The 27,345-nt window shown below is 44.5% G+C and overlaps 1 protein-coding gene across 1 annotated transcript in view; it reads left to right on the forward strand.

The window, feature by feature from the left end:
* The window catches only part of LOC138467267 (protein phosphatase 1 regulatory subunit 14C-like), a 677,926-nt gene that overhangs the window by 578,643 nt on the left and 71,938 nt on the right, over positions 1-27,345 (forward strand). The window contains exon 5 of the mRNA XM_069607278.1: positions 12,220-12,252. Coding sequence (XP_069463379.1) covers positions 12,220-12,252 — 33 coding nt within the window. The remainder of the gene's footprint in view (positions 1-12,219; positions 12,253-27,345) is intronic.

The raw sequence follows: 27,345 nt of genomic DNA on the forward strand, positions 1-27,345 counted from the left end.
CCGAGTGATCTGAAACCTAAGTGGTCATTTTGAACTGTTCAGAATACTTCTTCAAACTCTACATACAAATCCTCAAAATTGTCTCCTAAAATTCCTAAACATGTTTCTTCAAACTCACCATACAAATCATCAAGCTTGTCATGCAAAACTACTGACAATACTTCTTTAGACTCTGCCTACAAGTTGTTGCAAACTGCCTTCCCTTTTTCCAATGAAAGCAATACTGCCACAAGGAAGCTGAGACAAGTAATGACGATCAGTAATTACTGAGAATGCAAGCAGTGCTCTAGTTGTTACAAGCCCAAATCAGCTAGTGGATCTTTTAAACTGGGAAATTGTCTGACACAGGAGATCTGGCTGGAGAGGTTGAGTCCTCTTGGTAGTGACAAAGGGACTGCTGGTTGAGTACAAGGTCTGTGGAGCCAACCAGCTCACGGGAGAAACCAAAGAAGGCCGATTGTGGAGGTCGGTATGCCACGAGATCGCCAGAGGAGAAAGGACGACCAACACACAGCAGTACAGAAAAGTCACCTCTGCACCGCCACAGCCCAGGGGAGCCACGGAGAAGGAAAGAGAGAGCCACAAGAGAAGAGTACCACAAGGCAGAGGCAGCAAACCTGAAGGAGGAAAGCGGGAGGCCAGTGAGCTGCTGTTTGTTCACTGCAGGGAATGCAATACCCGCTACAACAGACTGGAGTCCACGTGAGGGAGCAAGGAACACCGGGGCCTTTCGGCAATGGAACTGAAAGTAAATGACGATGAATGAAGAAAATGAGATGGAACAAAAGTTGGCATATTTCTTAAAGAAACAGACCAGAATGAACATAAGAGATTGTCATATGTGTGACTGTGCCCAAGATGAATATAAGAAAGTCCTGATGTGAGTATACCAGGCATTTCGAGTTAAAAATGTTTTATATAAAAGGACAAGTGTTTGCATGTAAAGGAAAGCCCTGGCAGGAGAGTATACCAGGCATTGCAAGTCATAAGAGTTTGTGTATGATGAAAGTAAATATTTATGAGAATCCCACCAGGGGAGTACACCAGGTAAGAACTGAAATGAGCAATATGCTGCACGAGCAAATCCCCATGATGATTTATCAGGAAAATAGTCTCGAGTGTAATTGAGGTACTAAGGAGTGAGAAGAAACCTCGCAGGAGAGTACACAGTTAGCTAAGCTACTTTGCATATTATGTTTATTTTGATCAAATGAAACTTAAGGAACCAGTATAAAGCAGAGTGAAGAGAAATCTAGTGGAAGGGAACTACCCTCTTCATTGGTGAACTTAATTTTCCTGGACCTTGTGTTGGCTTTAAGAGTTCTTTTTTGTGGAACATTTGTATACTTTCCAAGGGCAAATAAATGTTCATTTTCACCTTTTTAGTTGTTTTATAGAATGGGAGGGTCATATTAGCACTTTGAACACATGACCATTTGTTTTAGGCACCTTGACAAAAGAAAGACCCATTCATTTGTCTTAGGTAGGGAAATACCTCTTAGAGCAGGGACAGAGAGGCATTTTCCAAACCCATTTAGTGTTTAATAAAAGTCTGTGGCTGAACCCATGAATCGCCTGTGCTTTCTTCATGACTCTTCACAGTACCATGATTCTGATTTGGTGTTTATTATATATCACACACTCTGCTTTCAGAGTTCTATTCTTCACCTTGCCTTGCAAGTCACTTCTCCTATGTGTATTTGTAAGAACCGTCACCAAAGTGTATCACTGAGACTATACTATTTATATTTCTAGTTTTTGGTTTTGGTGGTGCCGTAAGTTCTGCCTATGAGCTGAAATAATTGGCATAGGGAATTAAGACAGGAGAGAGATGGCATCTGGAGACGGGGGACCACACCCTGTGGGTGGGTTTTTGCTTAATAACTGCCCATTGGCAGTCCCTGACCAGGGTAGTCCCTTTGGCCATTCCCGCACTCTGTTTCTCATCATCCAAAACGCTCTTAGCCACCAAAAATACCCCTGCCCACGCCATGATATCTTTGGTCTAGCTCTGCTCTTTTAAAGAGATGGTAATTTTTTTTTGGAAATGTAATGGCCTAATCGCAGCAGTAAACTAGCTCCTGGTTTGATTAAAATGTCTTAACCAAGTGTGTTAGCCATTTGACTTAAAAGCGGCATGTCCTTCCATCTGCTCTTTGCACTGAATTCCTTTTAAAAACATTAATTTACAAAGCCTACAATTTTGGCTCTTTTATATGGATTTGATGGACATATTCAATGCACTTTCATAATATGCCCAGGTAATACCACCATTTCAGCTATTTCCATATTATGGGCAGATAGCAACATTATGGCAGTGCCTATAAAATGGCCAGCCTATGCCTGCACAAAAACCCAAATTATTGCCTTTGCCAATGCTTGTTTCTACTTGTCAGTGTTTGTGGTAAGTTTTCTAGAATAGCAGGAACGATACATTGTGTCCACTTCTTTGTCAGAATGAAGTCCCACAAATGTGGCATGCAGTCTATTCTTTCTTCGTTTCGTGTGTTGTAGCCAGAAAGGTTTCCTACCCACTTCTCTGATTTGAGATAACTTCACTCTTTCTGTGTTCATAGTTGGGAGTTTTTAACACTCCTCCTTGAACTGCACCCTGCCTCCTCTCTGGCCAACTCCAGCTTATTGATATCCACCGCAATCCCCCCGAACCCCCCACCCCACCAAGCACCTACCAGAAAATCCTGGCGACACCTCTAATTCTCAGATTGCACAAGGTCCTTTGAGTTCCCCTGGATCTTATGTTCTAATCGTAGGAGGAGGAAGACTCTCGGGAAGGGGCTGAAGAAAACCTAGGTGGAGAGTAATAGGAGGGGAGAAATAGCACAGAAGAGGTGGCAAGAGTTGATAAGGTGTGCATGCCTTCTACACGCCTTAAATGATGATTGACAAAGAATTTAGGTATGAACACTATCAAGCCACAGGAGGGGGTGAAGGAGATTACCAGTGAAAAAGAAGGTATCCGAGATATAGAGGATATCCCCTTCTTATTCGCAAGACTATCGTGGCTCATTAAGGAGGTAGACTGAACTGGGGTGTTGGGCAAATATCAGGGCCTGAGACGGAAAGGTAGAGGTAAAAGAGGCCATGACTATAGAGAGGTTCTCCTGGCCAGCCACCGGGTGAAAGCTTTGGCACTTATCCAGGGGTCACCCAGCCCTGACTGCTGCCCTTTTCTCAGCCTAGTAACGAGGCTGACAGAAGCCCAACATACTATTCAGCAGTCTAGGCCAAGAAGCTGAGGATCTGAGACGACAAAGAAAAGCCAAGAAAGAAGTGCGGTGACACTTAAAAACTCACTTTTGTTGTTCCTTGATTCTCGAGGAGGAGGCCACCCGTTGTTGAGTCCTTAGATGGTCCACTGGTATAACAATTCCTATTGAATTCGTTTTTTCCCAAAAGTCCGGGTTGCTGCTCTGTTGATCCTTTTCTGCTTTGTCGTTTGATGACTTACCTGAAATGTCCTACCAGTTGTAAGGAAGGGCCAAATCTCCAAAGATTGTTAATGATTGCAAGTTCGTTTCAAGACATTTCTTATTGGACCCTAGTGCAATCCCGTACTTTCTAATCTTAATTAAGGTTAGTGGAAACTGAGCATATGCACTGGCATACCTCACCCAACGTGTGCCTGAAAAACTCATGATGGGTAAGGGGGTGTAACGTTTCCATGGTGCGATGAAATCTGTGTCCTGATCCTGTCCAATGAAGTGAGGACTCGGCAGACCAGAAAATAAAGCCTACCTGAGCCATAAGCTCGGTGCATTGAACTTTCTGGTGGTGGACGGGATGGAATTCCCGGAGTCGTCCTTCCAACTGACTTGCCCCCCCACCTTATGATAAACCGATGGCCATGAAAGCACGGAACACCAACAGTGGCTGCCAACACATGGTGCGGGGAAAGAAGAGCTGTTGCCATATACTTGCTACAACTGAGGGCAGGCCCGAGAAAACAAATCCCAGGAAAGCAACTTGGAATTTTTACCCTGAACTTTGCTATTCACAGCCCTCTGACCCAGTCATTAATTTTTGTTGCACTTTAATGCAACTCAGTTTATAATTTTTCTGAATTAATGTACAGACTCCCTAACCTATCGCTTTAAATATGTTTTTGAGTGTGCATGGGTTCTTGGGTAGATGAAAAGGATCAAATAATTCCTAGTCCACATTAAGAGTACCCCAGCAGCTCCTTATAAAACCCACTCTACGCTGTGACCTTGGGACACACCTCCTCAAAACAGATCATAAACAAATGTGCATCTTTTTAGAATGCAACCCCAGTCCCACTGTTCTATGTGCCAAACACCTGAAACTCCTTATATCCGATTTCAATCTGTTACTCCGTGCATCCTTTTCTGAAAAGCATCTTAAAACCCGACTTCTACATAGGGGGATGATTAATTCCTCTAACCTGGCTTTGCCCTGTTTGGTAAATTGGCTATAATGGGTAATGTGTGAAGATCTTACATCAAGCTGTCCCAGGTCACTTGGTTTTTGTTTGGAGTAGTACGATTCCTAAAACAAAGTTTCTGTGGATACAGGTGTTCGTACCAGCTCCTACCCTCTTTCCACTCCTGTTCATGAGGAAGTGAACGACTCCTGCTACAGGCAACATTTAAAGTTGCACCTTTTTTGTATTGCATAGAGAATTCTGTTTAGCCTCTGCTGTTCCTCTTTTCCCTTTCCCTGCTACCACTCATTGCTGTTTAGGGCTCTGGGGAGACGGGACCTACTCATTAACGCACCACAAGAAGTACATACAGAGTCGACTTCAAAATGAAAGTAGCGAGTGGGAAGGCGGTCGCCCTTTTTATTAACGCAATGTGATCACATCCGTCCCTGTGGAGAGACATGCTGTGATCACACAAAAACGTGACCGCAATGAGGCGTGCTTTAGTCACAACATCCTGCCGGGGTGGACTGGGAACCAAGAGTCCCTGGAAATAATGTTCAAAGTGGCCCCATATTACATATTTTCAACAATTCTAACCCTTTTCCTATGGGGAAGATTTGGAAATGCCACAAAAGAGGCCCAGGGTACAGAGGCCTACCAGAAAATCTCCAGAGTTCCCTGTAGGCCAGTCCAGCCCTGATCCCATGCCAAGGGTAGGAACACAAAATGTCTGTAGGGTTTTACGCGGGTCCCCTAACCGCTAGGAACAGAGTCACGCGGGAGCCGGGGTACGGTGCAACCTCTTTATTCCTCACCTCAACATGAACTTCCCTCCCTATGTCCCGCCCCCTCCCTAGCCCAACATCACTTCCCTTGTGCCGGGAACTAAGACCGCAACGGCGGTCTGCCCACACAACGATGTGGGCGGGCTGTCTAGCCCTCACTAACAACCTGACAATGTCAACCTATATTTTTATAACATCAACACGATTCAGCTCCATAGTTAATCTGCGCAGCTAGCCCTGGCCACTCGCACTTCTGCACTGGCGGGCACGGGCCGCCTTTACCCTCTTCTTCGGTCTTTTCCACTCTGAAGACCATAGGTCACTTGCTGGTGGTCTCAGCATCTGCTCTGACAGAAAGAACATGTCTTTGATATCATAGTAATAATCAACTAGGGCTACTACTTCGTCCTTGTTTCTGCATTCTATTGCTTCCTCCTCCGGCCAGTTGGCGTCCTCCGCAATGAGTGCAATGTTGGTTGCTATTTCAGCCCGCCTGTTTCTCCATGGCTTTGGCTTGCTGGTCCCGGTAATTGACGCCTAGGAGGTCTTGCAGAAGTTGGCATAACGTCCTGCCTTGTGGCACCTACCACCCCACCATCAGACGCGGCCCTACATGTGATAACCCTCCTCCACAGAATTTAGTCTCTGAGATGCATAATCGTTGCCCTTCTTTTGCGTGGCTCTGCCCTTGGCCCATCACCAGAGCAACCATCTTGCTTGTGGTGCTGACAGCGTGCACCTCCTCCACTTGCAGCCCTTTCATAGCCACCTCCATCTGTGTCGACCGCACCTTGGCCAGTTCTTGGGCTCTTGCTAGGTTGAATTTGCGCCAGAGGAATTCCTGGTTCCTTCAGTATCTGGGTGCGCAACTTGTTGGACCAACATTTTTGGATTAGCTGGCCCTGCAACTCTCCTTTGTCAACAAATGTGCACGTTGCTGCCAATTTGGGTTAGCCGGGTGTAGAATCTATTAATGGACTCTGTGGGCCCCTGAGCAGCCTGTCGGAGCTGGAATGGGTTCGTAGTCAATATTGACCATTGGGGCAAAGTAGTCGGACAGTGCCCTCCCTACTGCTTGGTACAGCCCATCACCTGGTGGCAGCACTCTGTACCGCTTATGGACCTCGCTCCTTGCATAGAACAGCAAGAGTGTCTTCTTCTTGGCATTACTGTTTTTTTCAGCTACTTTCGAAAAACATATCCAACATCTCCAGCCAGTGCGTCTAACTCAGGCCTGTGGTCTCTGGGTTCTCCTTCATATCGAATTCTGGCACCAGGTGGCTGTGAAACGATGTGCCCACGGGCAGTACTGTGCCCCTTCGCTTGGTGTCTGGAAGTTGAGTATCACTGGTGTTGTAACCCCAGCCCCTAGGTCATCAGCGCCCCTACCACTTGGCAAACCTGGAGCCTCGCTGCATGATGAGCCGTTGCTGACGTTGCTACGCAGATGTGCATTGTGCTCCCCTTGGACCTCACTTCACCCTGTGTTAATATTGGTGTAGAGGAGCACATCTGATAGGTGACAAATCTTCCTTTGGTTAATGTACTATTTCTAGTAAGAATTTTTGTCAACTTTTTACATATGGTTTAGGTGCTTACAGAGACTGATTCTGGGCTACAGAATTTAATCTAAACGGACAAAATAAACAGGGCCACTCCACACATGAGTGACCATATCTCCGTGCACACTTTTGAGCATAACACTATGCAAATTTCGATTTAGCCTTTCAATTATGAATTCAATCTCAAAAGTAATGTTTTCGATTATTTAATGTTCTGAGACAAAGTATAAACGTGTTTCAAAAAAGAAAAGGATTGAATTTCTGTGTTTCTCATAATGCATTCAACATTAACAGTTTTCTATGTACATGGTACATTTTCAATAACCTAAATAAGCATTTCTCTTTTTGCATCTAATATAATAATGAATTCAGTCACATAGTCCAAATGTAAGGCTTATTTCTTTCACTTAAGTTGCCTTTAAGCTGTTGTTTAGTGCACAACGCATTTCGGGCAATTCTTGCCCTTCATCAGGTGCGGGCAATACTCAAATTCTGGTAACTCTGTTTATAAAATTTAAATAAAGGATCCAATCAGTTTCAATTTTTACTCGAAATTATTCGATATTATATGACTGTTCCTCAGGCTATAAATTAAAGATAACTCTGACCTTCAGTTTCACTGATGTAGAAGATCAAATGTTTTTCCAAACTCTTTCCACACTTTCAATTAGCTGGTTCTCTCATGGAGATTTGTTTATCTCGAGCGTGCAATGCGGGATCTTTTTGTTGTATCTGTTTGGAAAACAATGAACGATTGTTTTCACTCTGGTTTTTTTCTTACATTGAGGTGCGGGTTTTGCACCGGGATCAGTCGCTTTGTAATAGCCCTGAGTCCCAGTGTCAAAACCCTAATTCTTTCGGTTTACTGGTAGGTCATTTTATGAGCGCATGCAATGCGTGTGCTCACCTCTGATGTTGGATTCCCGTGGTGTTCCTTTCTCGTCAACGTGGTGGTAACGCCGTGTTCGTTTCTCGTCAATGTGGCGGTGCCGCCGTGTGAAGGCTGACCGCTACTCCCCGTTCGATCGTCTGGTCTCTCTTCTCTCCCTCTCTGTGATTTTCCGTGTGCGCAAAGCAGTTCGCTGTAATGAGGCGTCGCCAGTTCATTCGGTTGTTATGGTCACTGTTGGATTAGAAGAGGTGACTTACTGTTGCTCGGGCGCCATTTTAGCATGGATTTACTTGCAGTAGAGTTCTTGTAAAATACTGATACTGCATGTTCAATCAACTTGAAATCTGGTGAACTTAGCTTCATACGTCAATCTTTCTACATAGATTCAGTTTTCACAGAAAACAACTTAAGTCCCATTCCTCATTCATGCCATTGGGTTGCATAGAGTCCAGTTTTTCAATCCAATATGTTTCCCTCTGAAGCAACATTTTATTTAAATTGCCTCCTCGTCTTGGGGCTTTCACTTATTGCAGGATGCCACACGAGCACCCTGCTGCAGGCCACGGCAGAAGAGGCGAATTTGATCAGGTGCTGCCCCTCCTGACTTTAGTGCTTGCATCCAAAATTGTACTTGAGTGAAAAGTGCATGCCTTCCTTTGCGGACATGGAGCATAACATTGCAGTCTACACCTCTGTAACATAGGCTTTTGGTCTGTATTTCCATCTTATTATTAAACTGTGTGTGTAGTCGCAAATGCCTCTCGCTGCAGGTCTGAGGCAATAGACCGGTTTCCAAACCGGTGGCTCTTCCACATCTGGTTGTTGCATATTGCAACTTTTTTTTTTGTATACTGATGTGACCTGCTGCACCCCTCTGCTGTTGGACTGTTATTTTTTTGTTCTCACGCTTTCAATGTACTGCAGAGCAAAGGCTGCTCTCAGCCCTACCAGGGAAACGTGGCACGCTGTATCACCTCTCTCCCGCCCATCAGCAGCCTTGGCCTGCTGCCAACTGCGAGCCTTCCCACCAGGACGCCGCGCTGGATGTGACCCGCAATGCCTTACTTATGTGGCTGCGTGCTTCCAGCTCATCCATCACCTGCGCTCCATCGCCGAGGGTTCCTCCAGGCGGGAGCACAGGCTGCCCTGGAGCGGGCTGCAGGAGTCTTTGCCTCCGCCTTATGTCAGACAGACCGTGCGCTGGGAAGGCCAGACAAATGCAGGTACTTTTAGACCACCTTCGCAAGTTAAGAGTTCCAGGGAGGCCAGACCCTACTCATTAAAGCACCACAAGTAGTATGATATGGCATTTATAGCGCGCCTATGCACAAGTGTTTCAAGGCGCGACGAGGCAAGTGAGGGGAACAGAGGGAAGACAGACAACAATCCTACTAGTCCAGGTGACATTGAGATCGCGCAAGTGCAGGGGAAGTACACACAGAGTCGGCTTCAGAGTGAAAGTAACTAGCGAGCAGAAACTCGCTTGCCCTTTTTATTTATGCATTCCTCGTGATGACAACCGTCCCTTATGGGAGACGTGCTGTGATGACGCAAACACGTGACCACACAGGTGTGGTTTAGTCACAACAGTTGCCATCTGTACTTCCTTTGCGCCTAAGCTTGCGTTATGCCTCTTCTACTTTGTTTTTCACTTGCGGAATCAGCTGTACAGTTTGTATGAAGCCATAAAAATCCCTAAGAATCAAACCAGCAACTTTGCTACTGTTTCTGTAATTCAACAAAGTAGAGATAAGAAGAGCTGCACAGCAACGGTTTTCATACAAGTATAACCAGGTCTGTTAGAAGCCTCTGGAAAATGGAGATTACTCCCTTAAAGCCACTCCCATCATGGCTAACTAGTCTGCAAGAAACATTTTGGCGTTTCTACCTAGAAGACATCTTGTGCTCCAGCAAGTGCCTATTTGCATGATGTTCTATACAAGAAACACAGAACTTCCTTCTCGATTAAGTCGTGTTAGAAAATCTCTATTCAATAGCCACAGGTCTGCGGGAGATTAATCCATAGCTGACCGAGTTCCACCCGGAAATTCCGGGCAGACCGCGAGCTCACTTTTCAGTATGTTTATGTAGGCTTTATGTTCACATGGTTGCATATACTGGAGAATTCATTGAAACATCTGAAAGCAAAGTGTCAGTTTAACGAATACGTTGTGCTTTGTTCTACCCTAGTTACTCAAGGTTATGCGGTTCATTACCAGACAAGCTTGCAGCCATAGAGCGGTATATTCAGTTAATATTATGTAATTGGGCTTTGAAGCAGACCTTGACAGTCAGCAATCGTGATGGTGCATTATCATTATATGCACGAAGTAAAATGTCACATGTGAAAGTGTTTATGCATCCCTAAAGTGTTTATGCATCCCTAATATTGCTGCCACAGCAAATTCAAACGTATAGCAACTGTTCCATAGATTTCTGGTCGTGCACCTGCCAAGATGGGTTTGGCCTATGCAAACTAATTTACAGACCCGTGCTTTAATGACCAGCCTGTATCGATCATTCAAATTCAGTTTTTACTTGACACTTTGATACTGCTATAATTTCATGTAGCCATCCTGGGAGTTGATTCCTAAAATGTGTTGCTTTTATCAGGGCCTTTTTATTGGGGTCCACTTAGGCACTCCTTGCAAGCTACCCAATTCAGAGAATGACGGTACGAACTCGCAGGACACCCCTTCGCCAGTGACTGTTTGTGTCCCAAGTAGGAGTGGCGCTTTCACATTACCCAGAGAAGCAGGTTGTTCTGCCTCAGTAGTCTGACTTTTTAATTTGTGAAAGGGAAGTGGACTTTCAATCTAAACCAGAATCTCCAAATTTGACAGGTCGGCTAGAATGCAGTAATTTAGGTCTGAAACTACTAACAAGTTCATACGTGGGTAGCAGGTAAACTGAATCTACTGGGCCATATTGACATTTCAGCAAAATATGCTGATTGGGGAAATTTGTCTGAGTAAGTGATATGCTGAAAAGACTCCAGCCACGTATGCTTCAGTCTAGTGAACAATTGCATAAGCAATTCTCAAATTATTAGGAACCTAACTTATTCCAGATGCAGCAGAAGACTTTTTGATGTCTAAAAAAGACAGGTAAAATAGGCCTGGATGTGTGTGGAACCATACCCCAGTCTATGCAGGTAAATTGACCTGAATGTGTTTGGAAGCATATCCTGCTTCTCTGGATTTCTTTAAATGCATCAGTTTGGTTATCAGCCCGGTGGATGACATCACTGTGGAAGTGGGCAAGGCGAAAGAAAGACCATCAATGGGCATTGTGAGGCTGGAGGAAGGAAGGACGATGGAACACCTTGTGTGTATGCTGCTCTGCTCCCTAGGTGGGAAAACAAAGTGAAAAAAACAATGTCTGAATCTACTGTGTGTGTGTTCTTGTACATGCACTTATCCTGTTGTAAAATAAATATTAGCAGTCTACACTTTAGGTTTCTGAACAAATGAATGGATGGTTGCCTTCTGTTATCTGCATTAAATCGCAACACTGTGTTCTGGTACTTTGTTTGACATAAACTGATTTACACTAAATGTGCAACTCCTCACCAGTAAATCTGCTGGGAAGGACCAGCCTGGCACCACTCCCTCTGGCCTACATTCTTTTCCTTTGTGTGCCTCAATGGGCTGCCCTCTGTAATCTTGACGGTAAAGGTCTTATGGAGAGTTTAGCATCACTAGGTAGTCTTGGTTCACCAAAGATCTATAATCGCTACAGAATATTTTGAACATCACCATTCGCATGGACTGTGTCTGAAAACTGCGTGTAATACTTCCACAGCATCATGACATGGACATCCGTTTACCTGGCCTGATGACACCATATGACTGACACCCATTGTCAATTGTATTGACTGCGTAACTTCAACGTGATCAGTGGACTTTTACAAAGATTGTAATCCCCAGAATTCATTGGTTGGCTAATTGAAATACTAAACTGCCCTGTCATGTGGCCATACCACTATTTATAATGCAGTCAATTGCTTTGAAGAGCTTCTTTCAGTGGTCCTCTTATTTGAGTGGGTGGAGTTGGATGTTGTATATTAATGAAGGAAACTACGTTTTGTGAGCATCTAGGATTCTAGGTAAATAGTGTGGCCATTCTATAATGTTTGCATTTGCTCAGATCAAGAAGTATCTGTATGAAATGTGATGCATTAAAACTTAGTGTCTTGTACGTGTTTTGGGATTTTTGTCTGGCAGTGTATTAATCTTTATCTGCATTAAATTATAAATCTGTACTGTGCTTCCTCATCGTGGCATTGCCTTTGACACCCTAGTGTGGCATCTCGGTTGCAAGCGGATGCACGCTCACTTTGTTCAATCAGGAAGTAATTACTCATTAAAAACACCTTTAATTAAAGGTGAATGTGCCGTCTATTAACGGAAAATCGTATCATTTAAACAAGAGCTGAAATAATCCACTCGAAGTAACACGATTGCTTTTGCCTTGCGCCACTGCTAATGTTTTGTTGATCATGTTTTGTGTGGTTTAAAATCAAAAGCAATATTTATTGGACTGCATAAATTAACACTTATGTTTTATTTCTAGGAATCCCTGGTAGACTGCTACAAACCGACAGAGGTACAGTAAACCCATTTTAAAAACAAAAGTGCATATGTGTTAATGTTTCTTAAGTGAATGTTCAACAATGAAAAATGTACTGAAATAATGTAACTACTGGGTAAATTTGATTCAGTCAAGATGGATCTCACCCGGGGAAGAGCGCTCAGCCAATCAAGTGGCTGGAACAGCAGGCAAGAATACGCAATTCCTGCCCGCTGTTACAGCAACCCAAGGCCCTTCTGTGGGTGGTGCTTTTTTTTCCTTTTTATTTTTGTTCTCCCTGTTGCCTCCCCACATTAGAAAAAACCAATTCCCCTTCCCCAACTTACCTGCGGGACCGGAGCCTTGTGCTCCAGACCCTGATGCTCCTTTCGTCTGGCCACCATCTAAATAGAAAAGGACTGTATTAATTTTCGCATAACGATGGCCATTTTGGAACATGTTTTCCATGGCCGCTGTTATCCGAAAATGGACCTAGTCTGTTTTCTATTTCAATGGCGGCAGGCCATTTTTTCAATTAAAAAAAAATTATTTGACGGTTGTTGGGCTGGCTCGAAGATGATCTCCCATCTGATGAAAAAAAATAAACTTAATCTGCACCCCTGGTAAATCCCAAGGAGCAAATAGCTTTCATGACTCAGCTGCATGGCTTACATGGGCTTTATAAGCCCGCAGTCCGAGCTGAGGTGCTCGCTTCACTCGGACCTAACAAAGCTCCAGCTGGCGGGCCATTAAAGCCCATGTACACCCACTGGAACTGCTTGCGGAACTGCCAGTATGAATGTGGTGCTTTCAGGGCAAATGTAAGAGTGTTCCAAAGCTTGGCTGCGATGACCAGGAAGCTTAAGCCGCCAGCTTTAGCACGTTTAAATTTGGGCATGGTGAGGAGATGAGTGTAGGCAGACCTGGTTGGTCTGGAAGATTGGGTTGTGTTTTTTTTTGCGTGAGATCAGGAAGTTCAGAGTTGGTAAGACATTAATGTGTAATGGAAAGAGTTTTAAAGGTGATCCGTTCTCGATTGGTTAGCTAGTGTGCATTTCTTCGTGCAGCAGAGATGTGCTCTACTCTGGTTATGTTGAAAGTGGCGCGGGGAGCGTTATTCTGTATGACTTGCAACTTTTGAATGCTTCGTTTGGAGGTGCCTGCAAAAGATCTGATCTGAAAATGAGAAACTGATGAAAGTGGTCAAATATCTGCAGTAATTCTTGGTGAAATGATAATCGAATGTAGAGGTTTTCCAGTTGAGGCCCATTCAGCAGTCTTTTCAGAAGAGTTCTCTTACCACCGCCCATATTTGAAGAGTTGCAGCCTATTCACCATACAAAAAAAGTAATGCTTGTTTGCATTTGTGTGGATTGCCATTGCCATTTTAGTAACCATTACAATCACTGAAGCAAATGAAGTGGAGAGTTTTAATAAATTAAAACATTTCTTTGTCCATTGTGTCTGCTCTTACTATACTCTTAAATGAAATTGAACTGGTTGAGAAAACCGATTACAGAGCATCAATACATTCTTTCACGGCATCAAAGTCTAGGAGACTGTCCTTGATCAATGTGCACATTTATACAGAACAATTAAAAGTAATCCTTGTTCATAATATTTAGGTGATGTTCGGTTTATCTCGGAATTATTGGTTTTGGGAGGGGTTTCATGACATGGGGGTGTAGTTTGGAAGTGACAATGGCTTTGGATGTGGAATTGTGATAAAAAGTCCTTTCATGAGTGCACCCCTTAATTTTACTTGCATAGCTTGGAGCGGTGGGGCAAGTCCTCCCCTTACTAGCTGTAGAATTCACTATAGACTTTCCTGTACAGTGATTTATGCCACCCTAGGTGTAGTTCCTTTTTGACATACTTGCCTTGTAAAGTGAACTAGATTTCATGTCTTGCGGACAACCCTGGCGACCTAGGGAGTTACTCTGATGTGCCTTTTTGTATTGCATAGCATGCTTGAACGACCCTACAAGTGACCCACGATTATTCAGGGGTCACCCCCTTAAGGATAAGGTTACCTGTGACCATTTGTGGGGAACCAGGAGGAGAGTGGTAGGAGGGGCACTTTGCCTCGAGCATCCTAATGTTAGCTGGTGCACAAACTCCCAGCCCATTATGCCTGTGGGGGAAGGTCCATATCTGCCCTGCTGCCATAAGAGCATACAAAAAGTTATGGAAAGTGTTTTTTTTTATTTTTCTAACTCACGCACCCTCCTGCTGGAAATAGGATTTTTTAAACAATTATTTCCAGGGCAGAGGTGGTGAAAATATTCTGCTATGCTAGTGGGTTCTGTCGGGTGCAGGCAGGGTGGTGGGGCATGTTTCTGCATCTTGCAGTGGATGGCAGCTAACCTCAGTTTTTTTTTTCATAACATTTTATTGAGTTTACAAGATAGTATATTTCATAGAACAATACAATGCTTGTCAGCTTAAACATCAAATAGTGTCTTTATAGGATTTTGTGGGTTGGGGGTAAGAGAGATGGTGGGTTGCTTTCTGGCTGTGGCAGTTGGGTGGCTTGGCCCCGGGGGATTGTCCGATTCAGTTCCGGCGTGTTTGGGGGTTGATCAGGGGTCAGTAGAGGGGGCTACATTGGAGCCACCTTGTAAGCGGGGGCCTCCTGGTGAGGGTTGGGTATTTGGCTGCTTAGTCCAAGAATGGGTCCCATATATTCAGAGTTCTATTTAGGGAGTCTGAGCGTATTGCTGTGATTTTTTCTGATACTGGTATCTCCCAGCATTTGGCCCACCATAGGTTGATCGAGGGGCCATTTTTGTCTTTCCATAGTTTGGCCATTGCAATTTTCGCAGCTAGTAGTAGGTGGTTGCATAGGCGGGAGATGTGACCTGAAATCGGGAATGCTCCATCACCGGTTTCGCCCAGAAGGACAATTCCTGGGTCCCAAGGGATTGAGAGGCCGGAGATTTCTTTGATGTGTTTTCCTTCCAGTATACCTCTGCCTTTGGGCAGGCCCACACTAAGTGAAGGAGATCCGGGGGCTTGGCAGCCACGCCAGCATGTGTCGGGAATATCCGGGTTGGCCTTATGGATTTGGGTGGGGGTGATATAGTATCTATAACACAGTTTATAACCTCCTTCCTTATTCGTGACGCATTGTGAGCTTTTGTGTAATCTGGCCCATATTTTCTCCCAGTCTTCTACTGCTATTTCCCGGCCAATGTCCTTTTCCCAGTCTGTCATGTATCTTTCTTTCTTTGCCGGGTCAGATCTGTCTAGGAGCCGGTATAAACTGGATATTCTGCCTTTGCTGGTCGGAGATGATAAAGTGAGTTCCAATGCTGTTGGTTCTCTCAAGCATTTGTCTCGAGTTCTCCTATGTGACATCCAGTGCCTGATTTGAGAGTCACCCACTCCGAATTTTATTTTGCACCTCTCGAAGGTGATGGGAGAGCCTTCTTCCAGAAAGTCGCCAGCTTTTGCCAGACCCCCTGCCATCCAGGCATGAAAGTCCCATGGAGGGTTTCCTGGTGTGAATTCCGGGTTGTTCCAGATGGAGGACATGGGACCCAGGGTGCCTCGAATTCCCCATTTCCGCGCTGCGGTTTTCCAGCATTGGGTCGTGACCGTCGTGGCAGATAAGGGCCCAGTGTTGGCTTGTGGTTTTAACAATGGCAGGTGTGGGAGATTGTGTAGTGGGACCGGACACCATTTCGGGGGGTCTACTTCCTGCACCCAGGAGAATGCGTGAGATAGCTGAGCCGCAAGTGAGTATCCGGCTAGATCAGGGACTCCTAGTCCCCCTTGTGATTTTCCTTTCAGCATAATTCGTTTGTTGATCCGGGGCTCCTCCCTTCCCCCCCAGACGAATTCCATTATTTTCTTCTGTAGAGCCCGTATGGCAGGGGAAGGGATCTGTAGTGGTAGTGATGCACATTGGTATAGCCATCTGGGTATCAAGTTCATTTTGATGGTGGAAATTCGGCCAAACCAGGAGATTTCTTGTTGCTTCCACCTTTTGAGGTCATTCTGCAGAGCACTGATTAATTGTGGGATGTTATTTGAATACTAACGCATTGGGTTTTTGACGATCTGGACTCCAAGGTATTCTATGGCCTCCTTGGCCCAGGGAATTGGTGAGAGTGGTGTGAGCGCGGCCTCGTCCTGGTGGGGGAGGTTGATGGGTAATGCTGAGGATTTGGATAGGTTGACCCTGAATCCCGATAAGGTGCAAAACACCTCGATCTCCCTCCACAGGGCCCCACAGGGAAGTTGAAAGGTTTGTTGCAGTTAATAGCACATCAGCGGCATAAAGTGCAATTTTACACTCGTGGTCCCCCACCTGAATTCCTTTTATGCCTTCACTTTGTCTGATTCTGGCAGCAAAGGGTTCCATGGACAAAGCAAAGACATGGGGTGATAATGGGCAGCCCTGTCTGGTGCCTCTTGTGATGTGAATGTAGTCAGGCCTGGTGCCATTAATTCGGAGTTGTGTTGTGGGGATTCGGTAATTGGCCATGACCCATGATGTGAAGTTAGGACCGAAGCGTTGAAGGACCGCACGGATGTATCCCCAATCCACCCGGTCAAAGGCTTTGTGGGCATCTAGTGAGATTCCTGCCATCTTTGTTTTTGATTTGTGGGCGCACTCAATTAGGTTTATCGTTTGCCGAACATTGTCATGGGTCCCTCTACCAGCGATGAATCCTGTCTGGTCTCGGTCGATTAAGCCTGGAAGGGTCGGGCCCAGTCTTCTGGCTAACACTTTGGCGAAAATCTTCCCATCATTGTTCAAGAGTGATATGGGACGATAGGAATCAGGCAGTTCGGGGTCTTTCCCGGGCTTGTGTAGCAGGATCGTGATTGATTCGGCCATGGATTTTGTGACAGATCTCGTGGATAGGAAGGAATTGAATGAGGCGGATAATTGAGGGGCCAGCACCCTGGCGAATCTATTGTAGAAGTTTGCGGTCAGGCCGTCTGGGCATGGAGCGGAGGATTTGAGGGCTTTGATGGATTCGATGACTTCTTCGTCTCCAATGGGAGCCTCAAGATGTTCTAGGTGAGAGGGGTTGTGGGGCGGTAGCGCCCTCATGTATTCTGGAAAGTCTTCTAGGTTTGATGGTTCGCTGGACATTATCGATGTATGGTATCAACAGTTCATTAATTTTATCCGTCTCAGAGAGGAGCAGTTTTCCATTTTCCCCTCGTAGTTTGTGTATGTTGTTCCGACTGCGGATCACCCTTAACTTCTGCACTAGTATCCTGTTTGCTTTGTTCCCTTTAGCGTAGTAGAACTGTTTTGTATACGCTAGGGATTTAGCTGTCCGGTCGGCGCAGTGCATTTCCAGGGCGGTCTTTGCCTTTCTCAAGGCTTGTTCGGATTTCCTTGAATATTGAACTTTTAGCTGTGATTCGTGGAAGGATGCTTTTTTTTCCAGTTTGGATGTAGCTATGTTTGAGATCCTTCGTTGTTCCGCTCCGGCCCCTATCAGTACGCCTCTGACCACCGCCTTCATTGTGTCCCAGATTATGTTGATGGGGGGATGTTTGCGTGGTGTTTTCTTTAAAGTAGTTGGATAATGCTTCCTCTACTTCGGCTCTTATACTGATGTCTAGTAGGAGTGAATTTAGCTTCCAGTACCTCTGGGGGGGATTTCTGGCCTGAGATGGTTAGGTTCACGGAGACTGGAGAGTGGTCGGAGATCATGCATGTGTGGATTTCTGTGTTGTTGACACATGGATAAAGGATGCCGGAAATTAAAATCAAGTCGATTCTTTAATATTCTTTGTGGACATTGGAGTAGTGTGTGTAGTCTCTTGAGGTGTCATTTTGTATTCTCCAGGCATCCACGGTCTCCGTTTCTTTGAATAGATTGAGTAAGGCCAGGGCCTGCATATAGTCTGTATTCGTGGGGGGAAGCGTTTTATCTAGCAGCGGGTTCGGCATGGCATTGAAATCTCCACCGATGAATAAGTGGCCTTCCCGGAAGGATAAGATGGTTGGGAGGATTTCTCTGAAGAACCTGCTTTGGGAGGTATTGGGGCTGTAAATTGATACCAACGTGATGGGAAGTTCTTCGAAGAGGCCTTTGAGTAGAAGTTAACGGCCCTCTGGATCTCTCCTTATTGTGATGTTGAATAGTGGAATTTTGTCGCTGAGTAGAATTGCCACCCCCCTTTTCTTTGAACCAGAAGTGGCGAAGAAGGTTTGCTTATAGCTATTGAATTTTATGCGATGTTCATCTTCTGCTAGTAGATGCGTTTCTTGTAGTAGGACAATGTCTCCGGATAGGTGACCAAGGTGGTGTTCAACCGATCTGCGTTTTCTTGGCGAGTTCATCCCCTCGATATTCCAGGAGATGATTCTTAATTCGTTCGTATTAGCCAACTCTTACGCTGTGATGTTGAGTGTCTCATGAGTTTTACCCCCGGCCTAGCCTGTGAGTTTTGGATAAGATATAGCGGATGTATTGAGTTGAGGGTCTGTTTTTGGTTGTTGTTGCATGTTGTATTAAAGAGTCCTCGGATGACTCTAGGGACGGCAGATGTCCATGGTGGTGAAGGTATTCTTGTAAGTTTCATCCTTCTCTCTTTTCCCTTCCTCCTTTCCCAACGTTGAACTGGTAGAGGGAATGTCTACCTACTGCCACTGGGGAACTAGTGGCACCAATGCGCTCGGTGTGGCCAACTGGGCCGCCGAGATGAACCGTATGGAAGTTCACCGGAGGTCGCGTCTCTGTGCAGGTGCATATGAGTTGCTTGCGATAGCTCCAGAAGGGCCTCAGTTGGTCTTGGGTGGACTCTGCGTAAGGGGTCCACAGACTCCTGGACCAGGGAGCTGCTGCCGTATGCTCAACCCGTCACCGTCTTTTTTTCGGAGGGCCCCTGAGTCTGCGCCGTCTGTTGGATTTGGACCACGTCCCTCCTGGGGAGTCGTCCCGGTGAGGGCGAACTGATTCTTCAGGTTCGGCGCTGGGGTCAGTATTGTTTATGCCCATGAGTTTCTCCGCCTCTTTCAACGACTGTATTTGTCTCTGTGCTTCATCCCATTTGAATTTCACTAGGTCTTGGTAAAGTGAGATCGTGGACCCTCGAAAGGTGATCTGTCGCATTTGCCTTGCTTCTCGCATAATGTCCTCTTTTATCTGAAAGAAGTGTATCCTGGCCAACACATCCGGGGGGAGCGTGGAAGTTTTCCTTGGAGTAGTTCTGTGCACCCAGTCTAATTCTAGGGGGGGAGGGGTCTGGGAGGGTGATGATGAATCGAAAGAGATCCGATATGTAAGCTTTCAGGTCTGATTCTGGAATAGTGGTTGGGATACCTCGGACTCTGATGTTGTTCCTCCTTGATCGGTTTTCCAAATCCTCCTGTTTTACATCAAGGATGTTGCATCTTGATTCAAGGGCAGCTATCCTGTCATTGTTATGTTCACTTTCAAATCTCTGGTCACAGACTTCAGATTCAATTTCGGTAGTCTGATGCTCCACTTCCCCCATTCTTTTGTCCAGTGAGTTTATTTTCTTAGTAATTTCCTCAGAGCTTTTTTGGATTTCCCTGGTTAGGGCCACTAGTAGGTCTTGCAGATCAGCTTTGGTGGCAGAACCTCAGTTTTTAAGTGAATCACCTAAACACAAAACTGGTTCGCCCAAGGCTAGTAGCAGCAACCATGCTCTGGTGTAGAATGTAGGTTTATTACTTGAAATAACCACTGTCTCATGGATGCTGTTTGAGAGTGGAACAAACGCCATTAGATTTAATGTCTTTGCTATTCAAGGTTTAGAGGAAGTGGTCCACTAATTTGGTAGTTTACTTGCTGCCTTTAAATGTATTCATTTACCTTGGATGATTCTTCAATATTTAAGCCTCTAATTAAATTTGGTTGAGCACCATTTTAAAATGTTCATAATCTAAGATACCGGAGGGACACACCATTTTGTGTTTAGTACCACTTTTTTTTCACATCAGCCTCGGTGAATTTGGATGTTTTTGTTTTGTTCAGCAGAAGTCATGATAAAAACACCCTCGTTTGGAGGCCTTGCCTATTAATGGTGACATCACACATGAATGATGTCTCTTTCTATTACCAATTACCCATGGGAAGTATATTGCATGCAGCGACTTGGATGCATATTTTGTTTAGAAAAGGGACCACATGGGCATTATATTGTATATCTCCAGATGTGTAATGCATTCACAATTAAAATGACTGGGGATCTCTGCAGTCCACAGTAATACACAACTGTATATGGAGGATCTCATCGGGGTGCTGAATTCAACCTACCATGATCTTAAAATTAGAGATGTGTGTTGTCCTTCGCTCAGGTGCTCGTGTCTTAGAGATTGTTTTTGATGAAGAGAAACAAACATTCCAGATAGAAGTCTCTGTGTAACATCTTCAATTGTAGCCACCTATGGCAATAATTCTAAAAGGTTCTCAAATCTAGGCAGAATCAATCTAGTCTGATTTTGTTCAAATTCCGGTTCTTACCCTCAATGTAGGACCTTTCAGAAAATCAGAAAACATGTGCCCTAGTGAAGTATGCTCGTAACACTGTATATTGTAAATAAGAGGTTTATTTACATTCATGAAACCGGCGCCCTGCACTGCCGCTCACAACCTGAAGCCTACTCTCTCTCCAATCTCGACTCTCTCTCTCGAATCCTCTTCAAACCTAAACATTCCTAACTAGGCGGCAGGCAGGGACGCTGTTGCTATGAGAACCACAAAGCTTAATGTAAACATAGAATACCACATCATCTCCCCCTTTTTATTCTACAGAAAATAGGGAGTAGCCTATTAACAATTGACTATGAATAAGAGACACCCAATTTTAAATGATAAGAAAGCACAACAAATATTGAAACACATAATTAACTTGTAGTTGAAAAGACATATACAATAAACCAAGGATGTGTCACTCTACTTTCCCATAATATAGTCTTTGGACCAGAATGGCAATCTCTTCTCTCTTGACGTGTGTAATGTTTCGTCACTAGATGTGGCTCCTATCTCAGAATCTGAGTGACTGTCATGACTGTCAACAATACTCCTGTTTTCAGTAATCAACTCATCACCATTCCTCTGCAACATACCACATTCCCCAATATCAAAATTCTCAACATTCTCTCTCCCATGAACATCTCCCTCCACAATTTGAGGTCTAACATCAGACTGCCTTCTCACATTCTCCTCCACAGCGCTCTGGAAATCTTCATCATTTCTCATCCATACATCAAATCCACTAACCTGTCTGGAAGGACTGGCTCTACAATATCCCAAATCCCAATTCCATTTGCTTACTCTGTCCATGTTCCATACCGATCCACCACTAACTCTCACTGCCTTACCGAGGACTTGTAAAACCCTGACCGGTCTGCTATATTTAGAATCACCCTTTCTAACATTGTACCCTAGTTTTATCCTTACCATATCACCTGGTGAAATTCTCAATCCGCTCTTACCTCCTAATAAAATCCTATCATCCTTACCTACTATGTGTTTGCCCTTCCTCAACTCACTGGACTCTAGTGTTCTCTTACAATTGACCCACTCAGGACTCAACAGCGTGTTGGGAGTTCTACCCCTCATCAATTCAAAGGGAAATACACCCAAACCTCTTTTTACTGACATTCTTATACTCCACAATTTTTCCATGAGAGCTTCCTCCACAGGAATATTGTTTCTTAAAGCCAATTCTACTGTCTCCACAACCATCCTGTTACATGTCTCAAATAGCCCATTTGTTTGTGGATGATAAAGTGCAGAATACTTCCAATCAATCCCTGATGTCATGGCAAATTCTCTAATTTCCTTACTTTTAAATTGAACACCATTATCACTAATAATGGTTTTAGGAAAACCTTCTCTCCTGAAAATTTCTTTCAGAAATTTGATTACTTCTCCAGAGTCAACTTTCCTGACAGCTTTCAACTCCACCCAACTTGAATAATAATCAATCATAACAATCAAAAATCTTTTCTCCCCTATTAATCTTGCAAATGGCCCCATAATGTCAATACCTAACTTCATCCAGGGAGCTTGTCCCTTATCTATTGCAACAGGTTCTGACTTGAAGATCTTACAACTCGTATCGCTGTTTTGGCAAGGCCAACAATTCCTGACAAATCTCTCAATTGACAAATCCATTCCTGGCCACCAGTATACAGACCTTACATTACGTTTGGTCCCTGTAATTCCTGGATGACCTTGATGAGCCTTTTCTATGAGTTCCTCAGACATCACCTTGGGAGGTATCAATTTACTTCCCCTCATTACTAACCCTTCTTCCATGGATAATTCGTCCTTCACTTCCCAATATTTCAGACATTCTCCATCAATCAATCTCTTTTCTGGCCATCCTAATATAGTGAACTCAGCCATTATTTGTAGGGTTAAATCTTTACTAATTTCATCCAACCACTTTTCCTTCGAGGTCACTTCAAGTACAACTGCTACCATGTCTTCATTAGTATCTAAATCTAAATCCACATTTCTTAACGGTAACCGTGACAAATAGTCAGCAAGAACATTTCTCTTACCTGGTACATACCTTATCACAAAATGATAGTCCTGCAATTTGATACTTAACCTGGCCAACCTAGGTGATGCTTTACACATACCCTTGACCGTCAGAACCTCTACAAGCGGTTTATGGTCGGTTTGAATGATAAACTTGCAACCCCATACATACTTCCTAAAATAATTTACCGCCCTTGTGCAAGCCAAAAGCTCCTTTTCAATCACTGAATACCCGCTCTCTGTGTCCGAAAGTGCTCTGGAAGCATAATTGATGATCTTTTCCCTGCCATCTTCATAAATTTGGGATAGCACTGCACCTAGTCCACTTCCACTAGCATCTACGGTAACTTTGGTCAACCTGCCAAAAACATATCCTCCCAATTCTGTAGAGCTGCAGATTTCTCTCTTGATGCAACTCACCGCCTCATCACATTCTTTATTCCAAACAAACTTGACCTCCTTTTTTAGTAACTTCCTTAATGGCTCTGTTACACTTGCACATTTCTTAACAAACTTATTATAATACTCACACAGACGTAAGAATGATCTGAGTTCATCCTTATTACTGGGACTTGGGGATTCCTTAATTGTTTTCATAGCGTCACTTTTAGGTTTATACCCCTTGCCATTAACTGTGTGACCCAAATATTCAACTTCATCCATACCAAACTTGCATTTACTTTTCTCAATCTTTAAACCTACACCCTCCAATCTTGATAGTACATCCTTTAGCCTCATGTCATGTTCTTCTCAACCCTTGCCAAACACAATGAGATCATCTTGATAAACAAAAATCCCCTTTAACCCCTTCAACACATGTACCATCACCCTTTGAAATACAGCTGCTGCAGATGCTAAACCAAATGGCATGCGCTTGTATCTATATAGTCCATGTGGGGTAACAAATGCCGTGCTGTCCCTGCAGTCTTCAGTCAGAGATATCCGATGGTATGCATTAGAGAGATCCAGAGTAGAAAACACATCTGCACTTCCCATGCAATTTAGCATTTCCGATATTATAGGAAGCGGAAAGATGTCCACTATGACATTCTTATTAACATCTCTCAGGTCTACACAAATTCTGAATTTTCCCTTTTTCTTCATCACAACAATGGGGCTTGCCCACTCTGAAGATTCTATCTTTTCTATCACTCCTTCTGCTTCCAATCTCACCAATTCCTGTTCCACCTTGTCCGCTATGGCAAACGGTATGGGTCTGGATTTCGTATGTCTGACAGGTACTGTCCCCTCCTTTAGGCGAATCCTATGTGAAAAATCCTTCAACAAGCCCAGTTTCTTCTGTTGCTTGTCATCTCCAGTTAATTTTTCTTTCCGACTCTGACTGGAATTTACGATTAGTACTTTTTCTTCCTCGCATGGATCCAATCTGATCTTCAACCCAGCTTGGTCTCTCCAGCCAATGATGTTGACTCCTTTCTCTGCCACATAAACTTTAATTTCAGCACGCCTATCTCTGAATTCAACTATGCACGAGAACCAACCGATCATTTGGATCTTCGAGCCCTCAAATCCACCTGGATTCGATATGTCTGGTGCATTCAATTTACTCTTCAGACCGCAAGCCAATAGATTCTTCCAGGTTTTCCTTGTGATGATCGTCCACGGTGAGCAGCTGTCTACTTTTACTTTGAGTTTCCAATTGTCAATTGTAATGATGCAACTCGGGCACCTAAACTCTCCTCCTGGAGGTACCCTGATCATGAAAACTCTCTCTTCGTCTGAATCATCATCTTCCTCTTGTATGACTGAGATTCTTTTTTTCTTTTTGCATGTGACTGCGAAATGTCCTTTCACTCCACAATTTCCACACCTTTGCCCTATTGCTGGACAAAATTTGGCGTACGCATAATGTCCAAACCTTCCACAATTGTAGCACCTGTCTCCATCTCTGAATTGTGTACTTGTGGGTTTGGGCTAATTTTTTGCCCAGCTTTTCCCTTTGAAGGAATGTCCTTTATACTCAATTCCTTTGACCCTGTTACTCTTTGGATTATTATCCACACAATCCTTTATCCTTAGTGTGTTAACCATATTTTGTTCTATGGAATCTAGAGTTGATCGGTCACTTTGCTGCTGCAAATTCAAGACAGCCTCATGTTTTTTGTTCTTCATCTCCTTGGAGCATAAATGACTGTGCTCGACACGTTTGGCAATGGCAATAGTTTCCGGTAAGGATGGGTTCCCCACCATCCACAATCTGTCCTGGACCAGAGTATCTTTGGCATGAATGATAATTTGGTCCCTTATGAGTTCATCTAGTGTGATGCCATTGCCAAAATGACAGGTACGAGACAAAGCCCTCAGAGCTGAGACGTAGTCTTCAATTGACTCATGTTCTTTTTGTGTTCTGGTATAAAAGTTATACTGGTTTATGGCTTCGTTTGTTTCTGGGGTATAATATTTGTCTAATTGTCTGATAGTTCTTTCATGTTCATCAGCATCACCAGCTTCATCTACTGGCAGTTCCGGCAACTCTGTACTTTCTTTGTCCTTCTAGTCCCAATGCGTGGAGTAGTAACAACTTCTTTTTGTGAGGCGTAAGACCTTCTTGGTCAACTGTTTGAACATAATTCATCCAGAATTCTTTCCATTCTGCCCAGCTCACTGCTGGCTGCCCAGGTGAGGGGAGAAAGCTTGCCAGCAGTTGGATGCTAATACCCTGCATTATTAGCAGATTACTGTTTTAATCTTAATGCTTGCAGTTGTCTTGAGTAATGTTCAATTACTTTACAATTCAAACTTTCCTTTAGTTTCCTCTTGAGTTTTCAAAAATGAAGCGGAGAAAAAAAACTTTTTTTTATTTTTTTGAAACAGTACTGTAAGGAGGATGAGGAGGTTGCTATCTACTCCTCATCCTGCCTGGCATTAGAGTGAACGAGTCACGTGACCCATGTCTGTGGTGGGCCCCTTCCTCTAATGTGCCCGAAGTGTGGTGCCTGCAATCAGGCTCGGAGGCCCTTCTGCCAATCAGATGAGGTGGGAGGGGAAAGGAAACAGCACAAACCAACGCGACCGCCGGGGTTGGTTTGGAGCATCTGCTCTCCTCGACAGCACAAACCAGCGTGAGACTTGCTAGTTCGGAGCACACTCTCTCACTTTCCGTTCATCCCCGTACAAGGCCTGCACAAACTGTAGCAGCGCTGTGCTACTGCTCGGAGCACCAGCTCTATCTTTCTGTGGGTCCAGAGGGCGCCGAGATCCTCGTCGCCAAATGAAGTATGCTCGTAACACTGTATATTGTAAATAAGAGGTTTATTTACATTCATGAAACCGGCGCCCTGCACTGCCGCTCACAACCTGAAGCCTACTCTCTCTCCAATCTCGACTCTCTCGAATCCTCTTCAAACCCTAAACATTCCTAACTAGGCGGCAGGCAGGGACGCTGTTGCTATGAGAACCACAAAGCTTAATGTAAACCTAGAATACCACACCTAGCTGTGGTTCTGAGTAGGTAATGAACATTGACTGAAAGAAATGCCAACGTTTGTATACAGCTATAATTGTAATGGAACAAGACTGTACCCTGAAGTGTAAAACCTTATGCAAAACCTTCCCAGTATATCTGATTTCTCATTACACGACCTGACCCCTGGCTAACTGTTAGGTTATCGTTTTTTTTACACCAAAAAAATTGTGCAGCGCAACCAACACCAAAAGGCAACCTGGCGCCATGACTGACAACAAAGGAATCACGCAGAAGAAAACATTTAGAACAGTAACGTTTTCAGAGCCTTCCTAAATTCTAAGCGACCAGATACCGCACGAAGGACGGCAGGGAGAGCATTCCACAAAGTGGCAGCTTTGACCGAGAAAGAACGGCCACCATTCCTAGCACGTCGGACCTTGGGGACGGCCAAAAGAGAGCGGTCCATAGAACGTAGCGAGCGGACAGGAACATTGGGTTGAAACTTTTTTATTTTATTCAGCAAATAAATACAGACAAGCTTCACCATGGCATTCCAGAGATACAGGTATATATCAATTCAGGCATTTCCCTGGGAGTAAGTGGGGGGGGGGGGATGCCTGAATCCAACTTTTCATCAAGTCCACCACAGCCAGCAACAATGCCTGCTCCCCCAGACGGCAAGTTCCCCATTGCATCAGTCCCTCTCCTCTGCTGGATCAACTTCCCCTCGGGCACCTACTGCCTCCGAGTCTCGTCTTCGCCCTGGCTGAACATATTCTGTACCAGGGCGGTCCATGCCTCGATGCCCTCATTTCCTTCATTCGTACCTTTCTTAAGCGCTTTATACCATACAGCAGACTGTGCTAGCAACCATTGCCTTAGACCTGTCCACCAGGCTTCTATTTTAGGGCCCTCTGATTTCCACGCCATTGTAATTCTGCGTTAAGCAAATACAAGCTGGTCAATGGAGCCTTTTGGTTTAAACCCTTAGGAAACAATCCCAATAAACAGTACTCTGGGGGCCACGACTGCATCTGAATATCTCCCCGTACTACCGCCCCTGCTTCACACACCCCCCCACACCCCAAATGTCTGTTACCGGCACACCCAAAACATATGTATCAAGTCCGCTCTCCCCTGTGCACATCTTGGACAGGCCTGGTCACCTAGCTTTGCATCTGATGAGTACATCTGAAACTAGCCATC

This window comes from Ambystoma mexicanum, chromosome 4q (assembly GCF_040938575.1).
Source record: "Ambystoma mexicanum isolate Mex_15411 chromosome 4q, UKY_AmexF1_1, whole genome shotgun sequence".
NCBI classification, from domain to species: Eukaryota; Metazoa; Chordata; class Amphibia; order Caudata; family Ambystomatidae; genus Ambystoma; species Ambystoma mexicanum.